The sequence below is a fragment of the Pleurodeles waltl genome, chromosome 4_1 (assembly GCF_031143425.1).
Source record: "Pleurodeles waltl isolate 20211129_DDA chromosome 4_1, aPleWal1.hap1.20221129, whole genome shotgun sequence".
NCBI lineage: Eukaryota > Metazoa > Chordata > Amphibia > Caudata > Salamandridae > Pleurodeles > Pleurodeles waltl.
In genome coordinates, this window is record NC_090442.1 from 724,648,217 (window position 1) to 724,670,617 (window position 22,401).

At 40.5% G+C, this 22,401-nt stretch overlaps 1 protein-coding gene across 1 annotated transcript in view; it reads left to right on the forward strand.

Annotated features, from left to right (window-relative positions):
* Nucleotides 1–1,055: 1,055 nt before the first annotated feature.
* LOC138287184 (uncharacterized) overlaps nt 1,056–22,401 on the forward strand; it is a 39,299-nt gene continuing 17,953 nt past the window's right edge. The window contains exons 1-2 of the mRNA XM_069227544.1: nt 1,056–2,256; nt 4,963–5,181. Coding sequence (XP_069083645.1) covers nt 1,056–2,256; nt 4,963–5,181 — 1,420 coding nt within the window. The remainder of the gene's footprint in view (nt 2,257–4,962; nt 5,182–22,401) is intronic.

Sequence of the window (22,401 nt, forward strand, 5' to 3'; positions counted from 1 at the left end):
TCATCTAGTGGAGCAAGGTTGAAGGATGCATTTTCACGTTCACATTTTCGCCCGAGCAAGGTGTCTTCTTTGTGACCTAGGATCTGATTTATTCTTTTGGCAGGCAGTCTGCCGTCCATCAGGGTAGAAGAGGTCTTTCCTCCGCCACCCTGGCCAGACTACTACCAACCACTGCCCCCCATATTAGGAGACATCTGATGGCCCTGCAGAGTTCTCTGTAGTAGTTTGTAAAGTAGGCATGTTTTAAACAGTTCATAGGAATGTTATATTTATCCACGTTTGTTTCATTTCCTTTTGTTTTATTTCCTCGTGCGTGCGTCTGTGCACGAGATCATTCCTTTGTATTCTATTTGGAATGCATTGTTTGATTTACGAGTCAGTTGCTTCTCTATGCTTGCTCCTGTCAACCAGCCTCTCCGTTGCTGGGAACTTTACTAAGAATAAACAAAACCTTTTTCCACCTTGCTTTTGGAATCTCATTACAACATTTTGGCGACGAGTGTTCCCAGCAGTGCCTGTCACATCAGAGAAAAATTACGAGTTGATTGAAATCATTTTTTCACTACAACTACGGGACTTTGGCTTCTCTTTGTCAGTCGGTAGGAAATGGATGTTTGTTATCTTCAGCTATCTCCCTGATTTATTGACTTGCTCAGCCTGGGTCAGCAATTAAGCCTGTTCTCCGCTTGTAGCTTTCCTTCTAAGCTACTGTTTACATTTCAAATTCGGAGCCCTGGCAGCACCTATTTAGCAGCCAGTCTTCAGCTGGAACTTAACTTATGTGACCCCATTTTGTTTTCTTTTCATTGTATTCTTCAAATTAGTCACACATAACCTGACTTGAGTTTTGTTTTGCTCAACATGCCAGCAACCTAATTTCATTATTAATCTGTCAAAAACTGAGTACCAGCTCCTATTTTTTTTGTTTTGTTTCTGATTTGATTATTTAAATATATATATATATATATATAGTTATATACATTTATTTGTATTTAACAATGCAACAGTGTTGTAATCCACCTCCGCCACTACAACAAAATCCAGGGGATGTACCCATGAAGTGGAGCAAATGGCATGGTTTATTTAATAATTTTATGATTGCCATTGATGGAAATTTGTTTTCTGCGACTAGAAAAAAAGGGCTTCTATTAAACGTTATTGGCACAGAAGCTCAGGAAATATTTGATCATTTACCTCCACATAAACCACCTGAAGGAACTGATATAAATGATTATGATGTTTTTTCTGAAGCTTTGGACAGATTACAATTACATTTCACAGTTGAACCAAATGTAGTTACAGAACGTTTTAACTTTTATTCACGGCACCAATTTTCCACAGAACCTGTTGAAGGATATGTGGCTGCTCTTCGCATTTTGGCTTCAACTTGTGATTTTGGTGTCATTACTGATCAATATATTCGGGATCAAGTTATTATGCACTGTTATAACAAAAAAATTCAAGAACAACTTCTGAGACACAAAAATCCATCACTCAAAGAAGTAATAGAAGTTGTTAAAGGTATTGAAAGGTCAATACGATCGTGTAAGACATTAAATGATGACAAAGATAATCATCTTGAAGTAGCTGCCATACGCAATGTCAACAAAAATAAGTACAGCAAAGGGTACAACAAAAATAATCTAAACAAATTAAAATGTATGCGATGTGGATCAAATTTGCATACCAACAAATCAACCTGTCCTGCCTTATTTAAAGAGTGTTTCAAATGTGGTAAAACTGGACATTTTTCGACAGTTTGCAGATCTCAAAGGAATGTCAATTCGATTGTTGGAAAACAATTAGAGACTGAACATTGTATCCAAGATGTTGAAAGCGTAGTCTTGATGATTACAGAAGATAAGTCTAAGCAACATAATATTTTTAACACTGATATTGACAACCAGATATATCGTCCTCCAAAGTGCGAAGTTATCATTGATGGATTCTCAACTATAATGCTAGTGGATTCTGGATCACCTTTTTCTATCATATCTGAGGCATTTTTCAACAAAAACTGGTCTGGACGGAAGTTGGAGAGCAATGACATTAAGGCTTATGGTTACAGTCAGACAATAATTAATATTTTAGGTTACTTTGTAGCTTCTATTTCTTGTCATGATCACAATATTTTAGGTAAAATTTATGTAGTTGACAAAGGACAGCATGTTTTGGGATGGAGACATCAAGGTAATCTTGGAATGGTTTTGGATCCATCTGCTGATGTTCCGGTGTATTGCATGACCATACAGCAAGGTATTGAAGTGATTATTTCAGAGTACAAAAAAGTCTTTAGAAAAGAATTGGGTACTGTTAAAGGATTCACACATAACATTAAACTGAAAGTGGGAGCATTACCAGTCAGACACAAGTTGAGAGATGTTCCACTTAGTGTCAGGAAAGAACTTAGTATTTTGCTTGATCAATTACTTAAGGATGGTGTCATTGAACCAGTAGACTCCTCTGAATGGGTTTCTCCCATAGTTTTAGTTAAAAAAAAGAGTGGGTCTTTGAGATTATGTGCAGATTTGAGATCATTAAATAAACAAATTATTGTTGATTGCCATCCTCTACCAAAGATTCAAGAACTTTTTGCACTTTTGGGTGGAGCAAAATTCTTTACATCTCTTGATCTCAAATCAGCATATCATCAGATTACTCTTGATGAGGAATGCAGACATTTAACTACATTTATAACTCCAGAAGGGGCTTTCAGATATACCTGCATGCCGTTTGGGTTGGCATCCGTGGCATCCGTATTCCAAAAGCTTATGCATAGGCTATTTACAAACATGGATGGAGTTATGGCTTTTCAAGACGACATCCTAATTTTTGCTGATACCATTGATTCTCATAATATGAGATTGTCAAAAGTACTGTCAGTTTTACAAGAAAAAGGGATGACACTACAAATGGAAAAATGTACATTTTTAACGCAGGAGGTAGAGTATTTAGGACACACCATATCTTCGAAGGGTATAGCTCCTAAAGCTTGTTTGTTACAAGCTATAAAAGAGATGGGCATACCCTCTGATAAAGATCAATTAAGATCTTACCTGGGCTTGTGTGAATTTTACTCTCGGTTTGTGTTTCATTTTTCCCAAATAGCGTTACCTTTAAGAAATTTACTTAAGAAAGGAGTAAAATTTACATGGTTGAGTGAACATCAGGAGGCGTATGATAAACTTAAAAAAAGCATTATTGAGGCGGCACCATTGTCTCAGTTCAATCAAAATTTATGTTGTGCTGTTTACGTTGATGCCAGCTCTGAAGGGTTAGGGGCAATACTTACTCAGAAAAATCATGTCACAGAAAATACTGTGGCTTTCGCTTCAAGACCTGTTTCAGTTTCTGAATCTAAGTATTCAACTATTGAGAGAGAAGCTTTAGCATGCACATGGGCAGTGGAACATTTTAAAACTTATTTGTGGGGCAGAGAATTTACCATTAAAACAGATCACAAACCCTTATTAGCATTGCTAAACAGTAACAGTACTGGTAGAGCATCTTCTCGTCTAGTCAGGATTTTATCAAAAATATATGAGTATAATTTCAGAGCAGTACATATTCAAGGAATTCTCAATTGTGTGGCTGACTGTCTATCCAGATTACCTGACAATTCTGTTAAATTGTTTCCTGAGACATTAGAAGAATGTGTGGTTGCTACTATAGATGATATTTTACCCCTATGTAAGGATGTGTTTTCCAAGGATGCCTGGTGTAAGAGTTGTAGTGAGGATGAAGAATTACAAAACATTAAAAAAAATTGTAATACAGAATGGCCTCGTGAAAAGGTGTTGTCACCATCTATGCAGATATGTTGGAAGGTCAGAAATTCAATTTCAGTATCAGGGGATTTAATCTTTAAAGATGATTGTGTGATTCCCCCTAAGGCGCTTCGCCCCAATATTATTAAGTTAGCTCACGCAGGACACTTAGGGGAAACCTTAACTAAAAATAAAATAAGAGAAATGTTTTGGTGGCCTTATATGGATAGGCAAATTTCAGGATTTGTCAAACAATGTGTCATTTGCTCTAATTCTGATAAGACTCTTGTCACCAGTAAATGTGTACCTGTTAAATCTGAGTTTCCATCAAGACCATGGAACAAAGTAGCATTGGATATTTTGGGACCATATGATAATCTAGCTAGGTGCAAGATGTATATCATTGTACTTATTGATTACTTTTCTAAATGGGCAGAGGTCAAATGGATTGTCCAACCCACCACTGACAGTGTTATAAGATTTTTAAAAGAATGTTTTTTTAAGGAGGGGTTACCATCTAGCATTGTCACCGACAATGGTAAACAGTTCACATCCTTTAAGTTTCAGGAATTCATGAAAGTCAATAATATTTTGCATTTAAAAACTTCGCTTTATGCTCCAAATATGAATGGCCTTGTGGAAAGATTTAATAGGATTATTGTGGAGGCTGTACAATCGGCCATAATCAATAGGTTTAATGTCAAAGAATTTGTTGAAGAAAAGATTTGGGCATATCATTCGTCCCCCAATTTGACAACTGGGTTTTCACCATTTTCCATGCTCAAAGGGCGTGTTCCACGCACCACTTTATCCCCTTCTTGGTTGAGAAAAGAATTACCCATTATTGACCTTAGAAAAATGTATTTTGAGGCTAAAAGAAAAGTTGAGAAGAAAAATAAGGGAGAATTAGACAAAAATAATATTGATAATACTAAGGTGAAAATTGGGGATTTTGTCAGGATCAAACTTCCTTATCGAGTGAGAAAGGGTGAGTCAAAGTTTTCAAAAGCATTCAAGGTTGTATGTGTGGGAAAAACCTCAGTCAAGTTGAATAATGATTCATGGTGGAGTCTAAGCAGAGTTGCTAAAGTCACTAATAGTACTGAAAAACATGATCCTAATTCATATATGGATTTGTCCTCAGGGGTGATGAAGAACATTTGTATGGATAAATCGCAATACTTTTCTCTTTCAGATTTTGAACGTGACAGTAACACAGAAAGATCTCAGTTGACACCTGGTATTGTGGGTAATGAGGAGACTCCTATTGATTGCAATGAGGACTTTGAGATTATTGATTCCACTTTTGTGCCTATTGTGCCAAATGTCAATCAGCAGGATAATGGACAAGTCAAAGATTATGTCCATGAAAGAGTCAACAATGATAGTGTAGATCTTCCTAAAAATCCTATCTGTACTACCCAAAAAATATGCTGATTTTGTTTTGTGCTAAGTTATTTATTTATTAATTATTTTTATTATAATATTGAAGAGAGGAGATATGTAGTAGTTTGTAAAGTAGGCATGTTTTAAACAGTTCATAGGAATGTTATATTTATCCACGTTTGTTTCATTTCCTTTTGTTTTATTTCCTCGTGCGTGCGTCTGTGCATGAGATCATTCCTTTGTATTCTATTTGGAATGCATTGTTTGATTTACGAGTCAGTTGCTTCTCTATGCTTGCTCCTGTCAACCAGCCTCTCCGTTGCTGGGAACTTTACTAAGAATAAACAAAACCTTTTTCCACCTTGCTTTTGGAATCTCATTACAACAATCTCTGTGCCATCAGAGGAGCCACCATCACGACGGCTCTTCTGAAGATACTGACAGCTTGGTGATTGGTAGCCACATTTCGGGCGGCCACTTAAGAAACTGTATTTGTTTTTCAAGAACAAACTAGGAGTTTATTTTTGAACAATAATAAATACATGACCCTTACACAATGCGAGTTTTCTCCCAGGATGTGGGAGAGATATTTTGCTATTTTTGTCTGTTTAAGAAAAGCAGGGTTTGCCTTGGAGTCTGGGTTCTGACTCCATGTTAGTTGAAGTGTCATCACAGCTGTTACAATTTATAATGGTTGTATATGATTCTTCTATGCATATTCCCATTTTAGATGTCTGGGACCAATTCACAGAGGCATGTAGTGGCACTTAAAAGAGTACACATAAATACTACTTTATGCACTTCAAAATGTCTTTGTGAAAAGGCCCTTCGTATCTTTCTATTCCAACAACTACACAGAGGGCATACTGTAGTGATAATCATGTCAGTTATAATGTTAACTGGAAGGTAGATAGTATGGCTTGTCACTATTTAGGCAATTTATGTCATTTGTGAAGTCATTTGTTACATCATCTGTGAGGAAATTAGCAGTTGTAATTGACTTAAGAGATGAGATTTTCATGGAGCATGTGTGACGTAAGGTTTCCAGAGCTAACCATAACTGGTGAATTTGTATATTCATATATTTATAAAAAGAAATGTATCTATGTACAAAATATAACGAAATAAAGTATGTTTTAGAGGGTGACTACAATGTAATGACTCTTGCAGTGGAATTGTACTACTGCAGCAGAGACTCCTATTTCATCATAATATTGAAAAACATGAATGTTTTTATGATTCTACCTTTACAAAGGGAAACACTTGCTTTCCCAGTCTTCCTGAACCTTGTCCAGGCCACCAAAGCCACGAGTCAAGTTCTGATGTTGGCGGCCTGGCCTGTTAAGGATCATATCAGACTCAAGAAAGGGGGTGGATTGAGAGTGCTTCCCATCTGTGTGTGCAAATGTAATTTCTATTGTCAGCCTTGGGTCTGTGTAGCCGTAGACCTACGGTCGACGGAGAATATAAATCTGTGCAGGTACAGATGCATAGTCTATGCTCTATAATTTGGATTGTAGGGCTATATTGAAAAGTGCATTTTTTATGGTTTAAAGTTGTGGTTGGTCGCTTGCTGGTAGTGTTGGTGGCTAGGGATTTTGTTAAATGACTGTGTTGTCTTATAAATAAAGGTCTCTGCCCTTATTAGCTTAGTGGTTTGCTTTGAATGTGCTGTTTGTTATTTATAATCAATTATGGTAACCCAGGGAAATTCTGCCATCACCAGAGGCTCAAATCTGATACACAAAAAGAACAAAGAAGTTCCACTGTTCTTTCTAATTCTTTCTTGCATGCCACCCACAATGCAGGCATCCACACTTGTCAAAGTCACATTTAGAAATCTGGCCATGACCATGCCCAGCCCATATCGTGACTTGTCATTTAAGCCACTTTCCATTAGTAGTAGCTGTGTACTTGCTCCCTTCTGAAAGCCACCACTAAGTATTAATACCCATAGAATACGTGTCATGTTACAGCGATCTCATTCAAGCCCAAACCTCTTGCTCCTTGCCTGAGCTGAGGTGGTGGTCAACTCCACCAAAATAAGAGTCTAACTCTTCCTGCAGGCGTTTTGTCAAGTGACTAACTGGCCACCCTAATGGGCCAAACTGACTAGAAGTTGCAGGAAAGGATATTTCTTAGTTCATGTGGGAAAAGTAAAACGATTCTGCAACATGCAAAAAGACATGGCCAATAGTAAATCCATAACATAAGTCAACATACAGTAAGCTACATAGCCTAATTCTTTTGATAACCAAATATTTAATGTAACAAAGGTCTATAAATTATAGGGAAATTGTAGATTAATATTCACCCACAAACAAATCAGGTATTATACAGCACACAATTCTCTGTGAGGTGAACATTTTGAAAAGAAAAGTTAATATTACTTATCTTACCATAAACCATTCCCTGCACAGACTTGTGTAAGTACCATTGACTAAAGACCAATCTCATACTACTCCAAAACAACCATCTGTATGTGTCTTATAAAGTGAATCATCCAAGCATTAAAAAGGCATGTTTAGCTAAGCCTATTACGTACATCACGTTAATTAACTTGCATTTGTCACTTGAACCACTACTTAACATTAGTACAAATAGTTCACCTGTTTCAGAGATTTTGTTTATCCCAATAAGAGAAAGATCTATTAAACAAGAAAAGGAAAACATATTGAGGCTTATAGTCAAGGGTAAGTGAGAGGCAGACTGAGGTACAGTTACTGGTGTGCAGTTAACTAATGGTCAATCAAGTACCAATGCTACAGACATCTAAATGCCTCCACCCAGAATTTTCATCCAAACATTAAAAAATATATGTTTACCTAAGACCCTTCGGTGCACCACGATATTAATTTGGCATTCATAAATGATTCCAAGTCACCTCTTTACTGATCAGTGTAGTATCTGGACATCTTTTTCCAAAACGCCAGAGAGGAACTGCAGCACCCTCCGTTGTGAAAACAGTTGAGCGTGGGAATGACATCCATTTCTTTCCGAAAACAACATTGTCCACTGCAGAGGCTGTTGTTCATTGCTAAGTATGTGGTTAAACCTAAGCTTGACTTAGTAATCTTTGTAACCATGCCAAATGACTGCATCTTTGATTATCTATCTGTCCATTTTTCTTCTTTACATCTCTTAACACAACTAAAATAATACAAATGATTTCTGGTTAGTTTAAGTATTTTCTTTTATAGCAGACTTTGCTTTGTTACTTTTTAGTCGAGTTTGTAAAAGTCTCCTACCTGTTCAAGGACTTCCTCTGCAGGATGCCTCATCATTCTTGAGATGTCTGAGAAATCACCGTCATCTACTGAGGTGTCGTCTGCAGCCTGATCATTTCAGGTATACATTTCTTGTTCAGTTTTACCATTCCGTTCCTCTCCACGCTTTGAGGAGACAGACTGTTCCTTTTGATTGTGACAACTGCCTCAGATACACTGAAAACCTGCTCAATGGAAATACGACTTGGTAGATATTTTTATTGCAATCCTTGATGCGTTCTAGGTCACAGTTCCTTTGTCCTTTGCAAGTTGCATACACTCCTCTTCAACTACAGATAGTTTCTCGATAGTCCAACTCTATAATTGAGACAAGCATTTCTAAAAAGGAAATTAAGGTAGACAGGCCATATTGATAGTTATACCCATGCACTCTTTGGAGGATACAATCTCTCATTGCACCCTGTTATTTGTAGCTAGATGAAGGAGAAAACTGTTGGCCTAACAAGCTTCTTCTTCAATTAGCATTGGTAGCTGTGTCTTCTACGTTACGCAAATGGTTCTGCCACGAATGCAACAATGGAATTGCTTAGTTTAAGTATAGCATTTTAATCAGGCTTTCTATTAGCTCCCCATTTATCAACATTCATTTATATAGAGTTGTCAATACTATCTCCTCCCCTTTGTAGAACACAAGCATTTATAGGCTTAAGCTGCTCAATCGTATATTGTTGCATGAATAAGAAGGCTTTCCTATGAGTTACAAATCCTGTATAATGGTCTTTAGCTCTACAGGTTATCAGATCCTCAAGTTCTCTCAGGCTTTAGAGGAATGGCTGTAAAAATGCAAATCCTTTGATGCCAAATATATTGTGGACTACTACTTTGCTTTTAAAGAAGTCCTACATAATTAGGTTGATGCAATAGGGTAAACAAATTACTCTTACATGTTTTCCATTTGCCAAGACTTTGACAATGTTACTGCCATTGCCAGTGGCTAAGAATCAAATCCTGAGGCCCCTGGGTTTTAATCCATTTGTATCTTTCATAATTTTTGTAGCTAGCTGTGCTTTTTCTATGGAGAACATTTCAATAATTTCACACTGATGAGTACTTTGTAAATTATCAGAACTGTTAGCCTTCTGTTAACCTCTATGAAGGACACCAAGGGGCAGATTTATCAATATTTCATGAAATGCCTTGCAGCAAGACACCTTCCTGTGCTGTGCAGCATGAAAGGGCAGGAATGTACCATATCTCTCAAGATATGGTTCATTCTTGCTCTCTGCCTGTACTAGCACCCAAACTACAGCCTAGCGCCAACATAAGCACCCTTCCACCATGGTGCAAATTTCCTGCATTACAGGCAGAATTGTTTTTGAGCAGGAAGGGACACCTTCCTGAACAGAAACAATCTTCTGAGGTATTTTCTTCTTACTAAAGAGGAAAAAACAAGGAGAAATAAAGATATTTCTACTCATTACACCCCCCCTGGTGAGTCGTAGCATTCTGACACATTCCAAGTCTACCAGTATTGGTGAGTCTGGAAATGTCTCAGAATCCATGGATGAATGTGTGGGAACATCCAGGCTCCACCTATGGAATGCCTCCCTGGGGCATAGTAACACAAGGTAACAACTTGCGCTGTCTAGATTTACTCCAAATTTACCAAGCCACGCAGGGCATTGCAAGGTGGCCATGTGTAGCTTGGTAAATCTCACGTAGGATTGGCATGGCACTTGTGTAACCTTGGGTGGCACAAGGGTGATGCAAAATGTTGATAACTCTGCCCTCAGTGTACAGAAATGCACCTTTAGTCTGTTGCTTCACAGTTATTCCACATGACTAATGTGAGATGGATGGACTGCAGAGTGTTTTCATTCATTGTGTCAGCAACCAATCCCGGCACTTTGTAGCGTAGTGGTAGCACAGGTCCAACTATGTTTATCTGGTTGTGCTAGACCAAGACAAAGTCACAAGTTCAGGATGACCATGATGGAGCCTGGCCCATCTACTGTGTCCCATTTATGCCTGCTGAACAAAATACCTCAAATCCTGAGTGTGGAGCATTGTGAGATCCCATGTTGAGGATGCATCTCGCAGTGGCAGTTCTGACGAGCTGTGAATCTGCGATGTGAGGTCCTGCATCATCCTCAAGGATGTCTTCAATGAGGGACATGGGATGCAAAGTCCTGCATCAGAAATGTTTTGTGCAGCAGCTGGTTCGAAAGAAGTTGTGGGGGTTGACATGCGGAGTCCTTTGTCGTCCTCAAGGATGCCATTGATGAGGGGCTCGCAGTGCCAAGACCTTAGCTGAGGATGCATCATGCAGCAACAGTTCAGAGGAGGCCGTGGGCTGTTATGTGAAGTCCAGCATTGATGATGTATCGCACAGCAGTTCTAATGCAGAGCTTTGTGGGGTGATGTGTCATGCTGCATCAGTACTGCTTGGACCACAGCTGGGCTGGCAGAGTACCTTCAGACCCACATCCAAGGGTCCAGGACTGGGGTTCACCACTCTGGAGGGCAGAACTCACAGCTGTCTGAGTCCTGGTGCTAGGTACAAGGCGTTTGGAGCCTGTTCTGTCCCTGAGGCTCTGGTCAGGAGGCTGGATAACTAGCCCTTGGAGTCACTCCAGTGGTCCTGGGTTCAAGACGCAGGGCCAGTCTTTCTCACTCAGACAGGAAGGTGGTAGGGCAGCACAGCAGGTCATCAAAGTGGCAGTCCTTCTTGCAGCAATACAGGACAGCAGTCCTTCTTCTGAGTCTTCCACAGGTCCAGATGTGTACTGAAGAGTTGGATCTGAGGGTCCATATTTATACCTGATGGCCACTTTAAAGTAGGAGAAGTTATGGAGGTTTTCCACTGCTGTCAAGCACCCCCTTTTTCATGTACAGGCCCCAGCTTGTCTGGGGACACAAAAAACTAGGTACAAATCCTTGTTTGTGTGTTCAGCCTGAGCCATTGCAATGGCAAGTGTGGTAGGTGACAGCTCCTCCCCCTCGTTAACACGGAGAGGCCTATCCTGTAGGGTGACCAGACATCCCGGATTTCCCCAGACAGTTCCGCTTTTGAGAGGACTGTCCCGGTGTCCCGACGCTTCTCTTAATTTTATACAAATGTCCCGGTTTTTGGGACAAAGGTGAGATCATTACAGAAATGTCCCGGTTTTTAGGACAAAGGTCAGATTATCTGGGGAAACAAAAGCCTACAGAATATGCAATAATTAAAGTAATTTATATGTTACTGTCAGGCAACACAGTCCCCTGTCTGCTCCCAGAAGAGAGACGAGTGGGGAGCAGAGAGAGGTGGGTGGGAGCGGGTTGGGGGTGCAGGGTGGGAGGGCAAGCCATCGCTAATTTTACATGTGTAGTCTTGTAAATGTGTGTGTGTGTGTGTGTGTGTATATATATATATATATATATATATATATATATATATACATACACATATGGAAACACACGTGTATAGGCACACATTCACAAAGCTATGCAAAAAACGGGACATGCCTGATATAAAAGTGAGTGTAAAGTCTTTAGTCCTTCTTTTATGATGGGCCTTTCCTGGTTTTTGCTCCTCAAAATCTGGTCACCCTACCATCCTGCCAACACCTTTCCTCCATTTCTCTTACTGCCTGGGAGCACACCAGATATGCCATGTGACCTGGGACAGATTGCAAGCTCCTTATGGTTAGGACAAGAAAATGCCAACTTTCTAAAAGTGGCACTTTCAGAACTGTGACTTAAAACTTGACTGTACCAATAAAGACAGCTTTAAATCACCAAACTCAACCGGTCTACCTGCTACCTGTATTACATATTAATCGTAATTTGGAAACCCAATGTTAGATTATTGGAGAGGTAGGCCTTGTAGTATTAAAAACAAATGTAAGAGTTTTTCACTACCAGGTCATGTAAAACGTAAACGTACATGTACAACATGTAAAATACACTACACCCTGCCCTCTATGCTGTTCAGGGCCTACCTCAGGGGTGACCTATATGTATTAAAATGGATGGTTTGGGCCTATCAAAAGGCCCATTTTGCCAGGTTGAAATTGCAGTTTATAACTGCACACACAGGCTGCAATGGCAGGCCTGAGACATGTTTTACATGGCTACTTAAATGGGTTGCACAATCAGTGCTGCAGACCCACTAGTAGCATTTAATTTACAGGCCCTGTGTAGACGTAGGACCGCTGTACTAGGGACTTACAAGTAAATTAAATGTGCACTGGGGCGTAAGCCAATTTGAATGTGTTTAAATTGAGAGTACAGGCACTTAAACACTGGTTAGCAGTGGTAAAGATCGCAGAACTCTAAAAGCCAACAAAAACAGGTTGAGAAAACAGGAGGATGAAAGCAAAAAGTATGAGGATGACCCTGCAGAAATGGCCAAGTCCAACAAGCAGTTTCAGTGGTATGGTGCATCCTAGAGGCAAAAGGCCTTGACAAAGGGTTAATAGGTGTTTATGGGAAATCTGAAGATTGAGGCAGGTGTTTGTGGTTCCGATGTAGGCTGAATAGAGTTGAATGGACACAAACAATGACTAGTTCAACTTCCTCACTGCAGATGTGCCTTCTGGAACGTTCCTTTTGCCTTATATCTCTGCATGTCACGTTTTTTTATGATGCAGCGCTTGTAGAAGATGCAGTAATCTGCCTTCTTTTTCTCAGAAGAGGTGGTGAAGATGTTGTGGATGATGGAAGAGCAGGCAAAACACCCAGCTGTGTAGCAAGCCAATTTTCTGCTCTGCTCCTACCTCAGGAAGATTAGGGTTGCACATACTTATTCCTGACATGATTGTTGGAATACTTGCCTGCGCAATTCAATTTTGCCTCACTGTTCTCAGCCATAAATGCAGTTATCTCAGCAGTGACAGACACCTGCTTTTGTTTTGGTGGTGGTGCCATTGATCCATGGTTAACACCAAAGTCTTCTTGGCAAGAAATATAAGTAGTATAAGAAGTAAGGAAGGAAGAAGGTTTTATGCCTGTGGTTTTACCTGTAGTGACAGGTTTCTCCACCTTGGCCACTTTCTTGGCAGGAACCAGATCTTTGGGTGCCATCTTATTGACTTCTCATTGTTTAGCACTTAACAGAGATCTCTAGCTTCCGACGGTGGCTTATATACAAACTTGACTGTGTCTCAGCCTCATCTATCTGCAGGCAAAAAAAGTAGAACAAAAGCTGCTACGCTAACCATTCGAGTTAATGCAATACAACTTCTCACAACATTTTAATATACTCATACTATCCATGTGTAAGCAGATTGTTAGACTGAGCTGTATGTTGGGCAAAACATTAGGGCTGGAGAGACCTTGTGGAATTTCACTCAGCGGAATCATGTAGAGTTACATAAACACTCTGTGAGATTCTGTGGAGTTCTGCCAATGAGCAGAAAATGCACGTTGTGCTGCTTGCACTCAATTTTAGCACCTGTAGCGTGTTCTGAGCTGAGAGATCAACATGAATGTCACCACACTATTTTTGAGTGGACTTTGTTACTGCTCCAGTAGGAAATCTACAATGGAAGAAGCCGTCGGACCCGGACAGCACACGACTGCCCACTTTTGAAAAATCTCACCGTGAGTCCTCCAAGAAACCGGGAATCATGCTGGGGGGCACCAAATGTCGCTCATGCTCTCCAGCTCGCATTTGAAGCCTAACATTGTTCCTGTTATCATTGCATTGCTTGAACTGGAAAAAAATTCTGCCCCAAGGCAATTGGCAGAATTTGGCAGGATCTCTGCACTAGAAGTGCAACATGGAATCGTCAAAATTTTGTAAGAATTAAAGTCTGCCCAGGTCTACAAAATATTTCAAAAATTGATATCACAGAAATATTTTTGGATATTTCAGGTACAAAAACTGCCTTGATAGTGACAATGAGTAGGACATAACAGTACTACTAGACTTATAGGATACACATGAGAACCCAGGGAAAGTTGATATAGATTAATAAACAAAATAAAATAATCCTTATCTCCAACAAGGCCCAATTGATTTTGAAATTTGTTTTTAAAAACTCAAAAGGATGGGAAGAATGGGAAATATATCTGGTGTACCTCCAGGGTTAATAGGACCTCTAAAAAGGCCAAGGGGAGGGTGCCAAAATAAGTAAATGATATTTAAAAAAAAGTAAAGTAAATTATGTAAAAATAATGACCTTGGCCTACAGAGTCATCAGCCTACAAGCACAGTAGCAGGAAATATATAAAAAAGGAAAATAAGCAAACATATCTGTGGGCTCCTAAAGGGCCTTATGGACAATGTTCCCAACGGATAACTTTTAAATGTGGCAGAAAACCCCTTTAATGCAGCTGATAATCCATTCCCGTTCACCACATCACCTTTCTAGTGTGGATGATGTGAACTGCTCATCTACTACACTTTACCAGAAAATCCTTCTGGTGCAAGCTCCAAAGCATTTAAAAAAAGTTGGAATGCAAGGGAAGAGTTTCCACATGTCCTCATTTTTTCAATTGATCCTTGTCATGCATGGTGTGTGCAGAAAGCTGGTGTCACACTAACTGAAAGTAAAATTAGTCAGTGCCATTATGAGAAAACGGCTTCACTTTGACCAGTGCTTAGGGGCATATCTCAGTCCCAGAACAGTGATCCAGATGAGGGACGGACAGCAGGAAAGGTAACTGCCCCACCCAGGCGTGGCCAAGAGACCCCCCAGTTTTAAAAAAAGGAACAGTTTTTCTTCCATATTGTGGCATTTTATTGTGTACCAACACTAACCCTACTCGAGGGGGCAGAGACCCACACAATACCAGGTAAAAAACAAAAAAAAGGAATTGATGGGTTGGCATCAGGCCATGATCCCACCACAATACAGCCCCCATTGGCTTTCCAGGGGAAGATTAAGGAATTTTCCCACCACTGGGGCACAAAGCTCACTAGACCATCAAGATTTCTATTAATAAAATAGAAGGGGCAGGGGTGGCATGCCAATGCCTTTGGCCATGCCCCAACCCCATGACAGACTTAGCAGTCTTTCTTACTCCAAGGGGGAACACATGGGTGGTTACTTTGAATCTGTTCCTGTCACACCCCACAGACAGAAAACTGTCTAGACAATTGGGGAAATGTAATTTAAAAACATGGCAGGTGTGGTGTGAGTATGCATCAGGCCATGCCCCACCCATAAAGGGCCACTTAGTCTTTTTGGCCACTACATCCCTGCAGTGGGAGAATGGGCAGATCACCCTGAATTTGCTCCTAGCAGGGTAGAAATCCCATTATACCCGGTCATTTTTTTTAAATCAGGCTATCCACCCACCCCGAAAGTTCTAACTGTTTTTCTGCCACTTTGGGGCTTAGGGCATCTCGATCCCTAGGGCAAGAATGAGGAAATTTCAACTCTTGAGAGTAGTTTTGAAATACAGTCCAGCAGAGAGAGGATAAACCTATATTTCATCTCAATAGCCATGGTGCATTTCTGCACTATTCCACTCTGGGTGAGACGGTAAGCAGGGAACACTATGAACACTAGACTTTTCTGAAACATAGACACATGGGTGAATTTCATTTTCTTCACATTTCTATGAGAGAAATTTCTGGAATCTGGGAATCCATAAAAATCCTACCACCCATTGTTCTACCACTCCTCCTGATGACCAACCAAAAAGGTACCCCACTTGTGTGGCTTTGTTTTTTTCCTGACACAAGAACAGTCTTAACCAGGTTCCATGTGAAGACCTTATTGACTTCATATAGTCACAGTTTGCATCTGTGCCTGTTGCAGGTTCTAGGGTCAGCCATGCAAGTGGATCACTGCTGATTCCAGAACCTTCCCTCACAGAAAGATAGGAAAATGCACAATTTCAACCAAGTCTCTCCCAAACCCAAATACAGCAGTTATGCTAACTGCTAAAATATGCCAATTCTTATGGCGAAAACTTGATGTCTCCAGATTGCGTTCATCAAAAGTGTGAGAATGCTCGGTGGTAGGAATTTTGAGTTTCCTTGGGGAGTCAAGATCTTTCTCTCAAAGAAATATGATATAAGGAAAATGCGCAATGTTAGCCTAACTTTGAGAGTTGGAGGGCATTTTGGGAACTAAATTATAGTAGGACCTCTGTAAGTCAAAACACCCTGAACTGCCTGGGCGTCTAGTTTTCTGAAATGTCTGGGATATTTAGTTTCCTTGGGTAGAAGCCACACACATTGCTAAAATGGGTCAATTTTCATGGTGAAACTTGGGCCCGTATTTATACTTTTTTTAGCGCCGCATTTGCGCCGCTTTTTGACGCAAAATGGCGCAAACCTACAAAATACAATGGCATTTTGCAAGTTTGCGCCGTTTGCGCGTAAAAAAACGACGCAATTGCGGCGCAAAAAAAGTATAAATACGGGCCTTGATGTCTTTACATTACGTTAAAGGACGAATCATGTTGCAGGAGCTAGGCCCAGCCACACAAATGAAGTACCGTTTTTATCAGGAGAAGAGTAGGAATGCTGCATGCTAGTAGTTTTGTGGATCCCAGTAAAATCTGGAATTTTCCCTAACAGAAATATGAGTTAATTGTTGATTTAAGTTAAAGAATAAGGTTTGTAAGGCATTCCAAATATGGAAACATAGTGAGATCAAAGCAAAGCAAACAACCATAGACTCCGCTGGGTGATCAGTTTTCAGAAATGTCTGGGTTTAGTAGGTTTTCCTAGGCAACAATGAACCCAGGCCTAAATACCGCGGCTACCTTCATTTAGTTTTCCCTGGTTGAGGCCAAGTGGGATATGATTTTTATTGGCGAAGTTTGGAATACAGAAAAGTGGAACATTTGTATTATCAATTGCATTTCTCTCCATTTTCTGGCTTAAAATATAAATGAGTGTGCAAGAAAGAACACACTTTATAACATTGCCTGTGAATGAAATGAAAGTATGGATAACCCTAAATTTAGAGTTATACAAATAACCATTATTATTCCTAAACGATGTCTTTTGGAAACATTTGAAAAAATGCATGTTTCCTTTGGACACATTGCTGTATTATCAGTACACAGTGAAATGACACTATGTACCTCAGCTACAGATGTAATGGTATATAACTTGTGTGAACTGGCTATTAGTGAAAAAAATACAGATGAAAAAGTTGTCACATGTGTTGGTCCTTTCTGCAGGGTCATCCCCAAACATTTTTTCCTTCACCCTCCTGTTTTCTGAACCCTTTTTTGTTGGCTTCTACAACTCTGCACACTTTACCACTGGTAACCACTGCTAACATGTTTGGGCTCTCTCCTTTACACATTGTAGAAATGGCTTACACCCCTTTGGCATATTTAATTTATTTATAAGTCCCTAGTAAAGTGGTACTACATATGCCAAGGGTTACTAAATCCAACACTACTAGTGGGCTTGTAGCACTGATTGTGCCACCTACTTAAATAGCCCTTTAAACCTGTCTCATGCCTGTCACTGCAGCTTGTCTGTGCAGTTTTAGATTTCCATGTCAACACGGCAAACTAAACATTTTGCCAGACCCAAACCTTCCTTTTTAATATATATAGGTCACCCTTAAGATAGGCCCTGGACAGCCCAGATGGCAGAGTGCATTGTATTTAAAAAGAAGGACATGTTCTTTTAAGTTTTACATGTCTTGGTAATGAAAAACTCTTACATTCGTTTTTCACTACTGCAGGGCCTGCCTCTCCCATTGGATAACATTTGAGTTACCTTATTACATTTAAAAAGCTGCAACTTCTAATTGGGAGCAGGTCAAGTTTGGAGTCTAAAGCATTGTAATTAAAGAGCAGGTCAAGTTTGGAGTCTAAAGCATTGTAATTAAAACCCCTCTTCTATGGTAAAGTCAGATTTGTATTCCTAATTCTGAAAATGTCACCTTTAGAAACAATTTTAGATTTTTTTTTTTAGTATGCTTTAGGGCCTGATTTAGATCTGGGCGGTAATGCTCCAGCTGTTTAGTTTACTACTGAAAACCTATTCACCGCCATGACGGTCCACCCGCTGTATTTAGATGTTGGTGGTTCCATAGACTTTAACTCGCTCAAGTCCCACCAACTCCAACAAGCATTCCCATCTGCTGTGATAGCGCCATAGGAAAGAGTGATTGATGGTGAAACACCAGCTATGCTTACCACCAAGCAGAATTGGATGTGCCCTACTGTAAAGGAAAAAGTGACGTGCCACCTCCACTTCTGTCTTGGTGGATTGAGGGGTGAAAATTCACCTTTTCTCCTAATTCAACTTCAGTTTATATCTGGACACTACTGGACAGGGCCCTCTGTTGCTGCTGTCATGGAACCATGGGAAAAACATGACCCCCCCAGTCGCTATACACAAACCCGCTATAACCCGCATAGGCTGTGTATGTTGGGGGGTCACTGCACATGGGCATGGGACCACTACAGACATATCCATGTCAGTCATTTTTTTTTAATTACTGTGACTTGTATATGTCGGAGACACAAATGAGTTAGACACGGATGGGGACACCCTGGTGCACAGCATATATAGAATAAATACACATCTGTCATTATGGTGCCAATATTCATTGCCAAATGAATGCTGGCACCACAATCATGGTACAATCACACTTGTCAGCTGTCTCCATGTGTGCACATTGCAGGGGGATCTGTACCTGTCATGTTGTGCTTTGAGTTGTGGGTATAAATCAGACATGTATGTGTGTGTGCAATGCGACTGGCTGGAGAGGTGGAGGGAAATGTTGTGGGTGATGTGGTTGTTTCAGTATGTGTGCCACTTGCATATGGGGTGGATGTTATTGTGTATGATGTGTTGTGTGTTATGTTGCTGCGTCCAACAGTCAGGTGCATGTGATTGTGTGTTGGTCCTTGTCGGGATGTGTGTAGTTGTGCTTGTGTATGTGTGTGCTTGAGTAGATGAGTGTGTAGTTGTGTTTGTGTTGTGTGTAGGTGTAGTGTTGATGGAATGTGTCTATTTTGTCATGATGTATGTCATTGTCTGTTTGCGGCATGTACATGTTGTGCTGTGGTGGACTGGAAATGGAAAATATGTGAGTGTGGTGTGTTGTGTGTATGTGGTGTGTTGTGTTGTGTGATGCAGAGACAGAAATATGTCAAGAGTAGAGTGTGTATATGACTTACCTGTATTCCGCGGCCAATGCCATTGTCTGAGGTCCATTGGGTCCAGCAATGTCCTCCCTCCATCAGCAAACCCCTGGCAGTACACCGCCTGTACAACTGTAACACCTATAAATGGGTGGCGGTAAGGGCACTTCATCGTGGTGGTGCACAGCTCAGCCGCAATGCATCTAAATATAGCAGATAGGATGCCGTCAACTTGACGGTCTTTTCCGGCCCGCTGCCATGGTGGTTTGATGGTTACACTACCAAGATTTAAATCAGGCCCTTAATTTTATTTTTTGAAAATTCCAAAACTTTTTTCAACAGTCCAAAATCCTTTTTTCTGGTGAACTCGACATTGCTTTGAATAAGAAACTGACTGTGCTGCCTGTACTACAACTTCCATCATTCCCATTCAATTTTGTAACTATGCAAACTAGCTGTTTATTTCTGGCTAACTGAAGAGATGCCACAGACGCCACGTATGAGAGACTATAACAGTAACTTGGAGAATGGCCTTTCAGAACAATCTCCAAATTAATTTCTAGGGTCAGAGTATCGCCGAAATTCTGTACCCTTGTCGGTTACCTTATATGACGGTGACCTGACAAGTCCATATATGTGATTTCTTTTGATTTAGAATACTGCATACTACAACCCCTGCCAACCTCATTAAAACATAAGCATTCTCGACATGCTTCTTGGTGAGTAATCAAAGCATTGTTTGGGCATTTGGATTAACATTAAGGTACTATGATCTTGAGCGAAGTGCAACATAACGTATAAACTGAGCTCAGCAACTATTAAGATTGTGCAATACTGCACTTATAATTTCTACTGTTAGATAAAAAACATTTTTTACTACAATGGTAATCAAATGTAATCATCAGTTTTGCATGATTCACTGGGGTGGAAAATGTTTTCACACCTTTTTTTTTACAACTTTTAGACCTTTTTCATAACCCTTACCATATAATTTCTATGTTCTGTTACCGAACATTTTTTCCAGTTCTAAGTCCTGAGAAGACCCCAACTCCAAGTGGGCCAGAACGCGTCAACAAATGGGACTACGGTACTGAACAAGAGATTTTGAGAGGTGCAGATTCATGAAAAATCGGGCTTCTCACAAACAAAGAAATTGTGACAGACCCTGGTTTGATACAAAAGGATATAGTACAGTCTTCGAGTTATAAGACTATGGACATTTTACTGTATTATATTTCTGTAATAAATAGAACTGGACTCAGTGGTCTTTCATGTTATTAAGAATTGTTTTTTCTAACTAAACATTTCTCACACACAGTTGTGTTGGGATAGCACAATTGAGTATGTTGTTTGTGCTCACTAAGCTTAAGCAGATGTATGGGCTGCTTTGAATAATATTACTAATGGATACTCATATGTACAAACGTTGAGTTTCTTTCTATGGAATACTTTCTAATGGACTCAATAAAACAAAAATCACCTGTGTGCTCATGAAATTTAGTATCTTGACCTGTATATAAAGTTACGTTTGCAAGTGGATTAGGTGGGGTGCTTTCTTTCTTTTTTACTCTTCAGAAGTGGTCTAATCTTGCATGTCCTTAAGGATTCAACCCTTTAGTTTAACTTTTTTAGAAATGTGCCATTTTCAAGTCCTAAACATTTGGTGTCTGTAGCTTGTTCTGGGTCACTTGAGTAGGAGTAACTGGCTGTTGGTCCTTGCCTATTGTTCCCAGTCAGTGTGGCAAAGAAAACGTTGGTGTTGGCAGGATGAGTTAACGAGGGGAGGAACTGTCACCTACCACACTTTCACATCATAAAGTCTCTGCCTGAAGACTCTCACAAAGGGTTTGTCACTAGCCTTTTTGTGACCCCAGGCAAGCTGGAGCCAGGATAGGGAGGAAGAGGATGCCTGACACCTCAGTGGGTGAAAACCTCTAGAAGCTTCTTCCACTTCAAGGTGGGCACTGTAGGAAAGTATCATCTTGCCTGGCATGTTACCCCCATATTTCACTGTATATATGTTGTTTTAGTTGTATGTGTCACTGGGACCCTGCCAGCCAGGGCCCCAGTGCTCATAAGTGTGCCCTGTATGTGTTACCTGTGTTATGACTAACTGTCTCACTGAGGCTCTGCTATCCAGAACCTCAGTGGTTATGCTCTCCCATTTCTTTCCAAATTGTCACTAACAGGCTAGTGACCAATTTCACCAATTTACATTGGCATACTGGAACACCCTTATAATTCCCTAGTATATGGTACTGAGGTACCCAGGGTATTGGGGTTCCAGGAGATCCCTATGGGCTGCAGCATTTCTTGTGCCACCCATAGGGAGATCTGACAATTCTTACACAGGCCTGCCAGTGCTGCCTGAGTGAAATAACGTCCACGTTATTTCACAGCCATTTACCACTGCACTTAAGTAACTTATAAGTCACCTATATGTCTAACCTTTACCTGGTAAAGGTTGGGTGCTAAGTTACTTAGTGTGTGGGCACCCTGGCACTAGCCAAGGTGCTCCCACATTGTTCAGGGCAAATTCCCCGTACTTTGTGAGTGCGGGGACACCATTACACGCGTGCACTATACATGTGTCACGACATATGTATAGCGTCACAATGGTAACTCCGAACATGGCCTTGTAACATGTCTAAGATCATGGAATTGTCACCCCAATGCCATTTGGGCATTGGGGAGACAATTCCATGATCCCCCGAGGGTCTAGCTCAGACCCGGGTACTGCCAAACTGCCTTACCCGGGGTTTCACTGCAGCTGCTGCTGCTGCCAACCCCTCAGGCAGGTTTCTGCCCTCCTGGGGTCCAGCCAGGCTTGGCCCAGGAAGGCAGAACAAAGGACTTCCTCAGAGAGAGGGTGTTACACCCTCTCCCTTTGGAAAAAGGTGTTAGGGCTAGGGAGGAGTAACCTCCCCCAGCCTCTGGAAATGCTTTGATGGGCACAGATG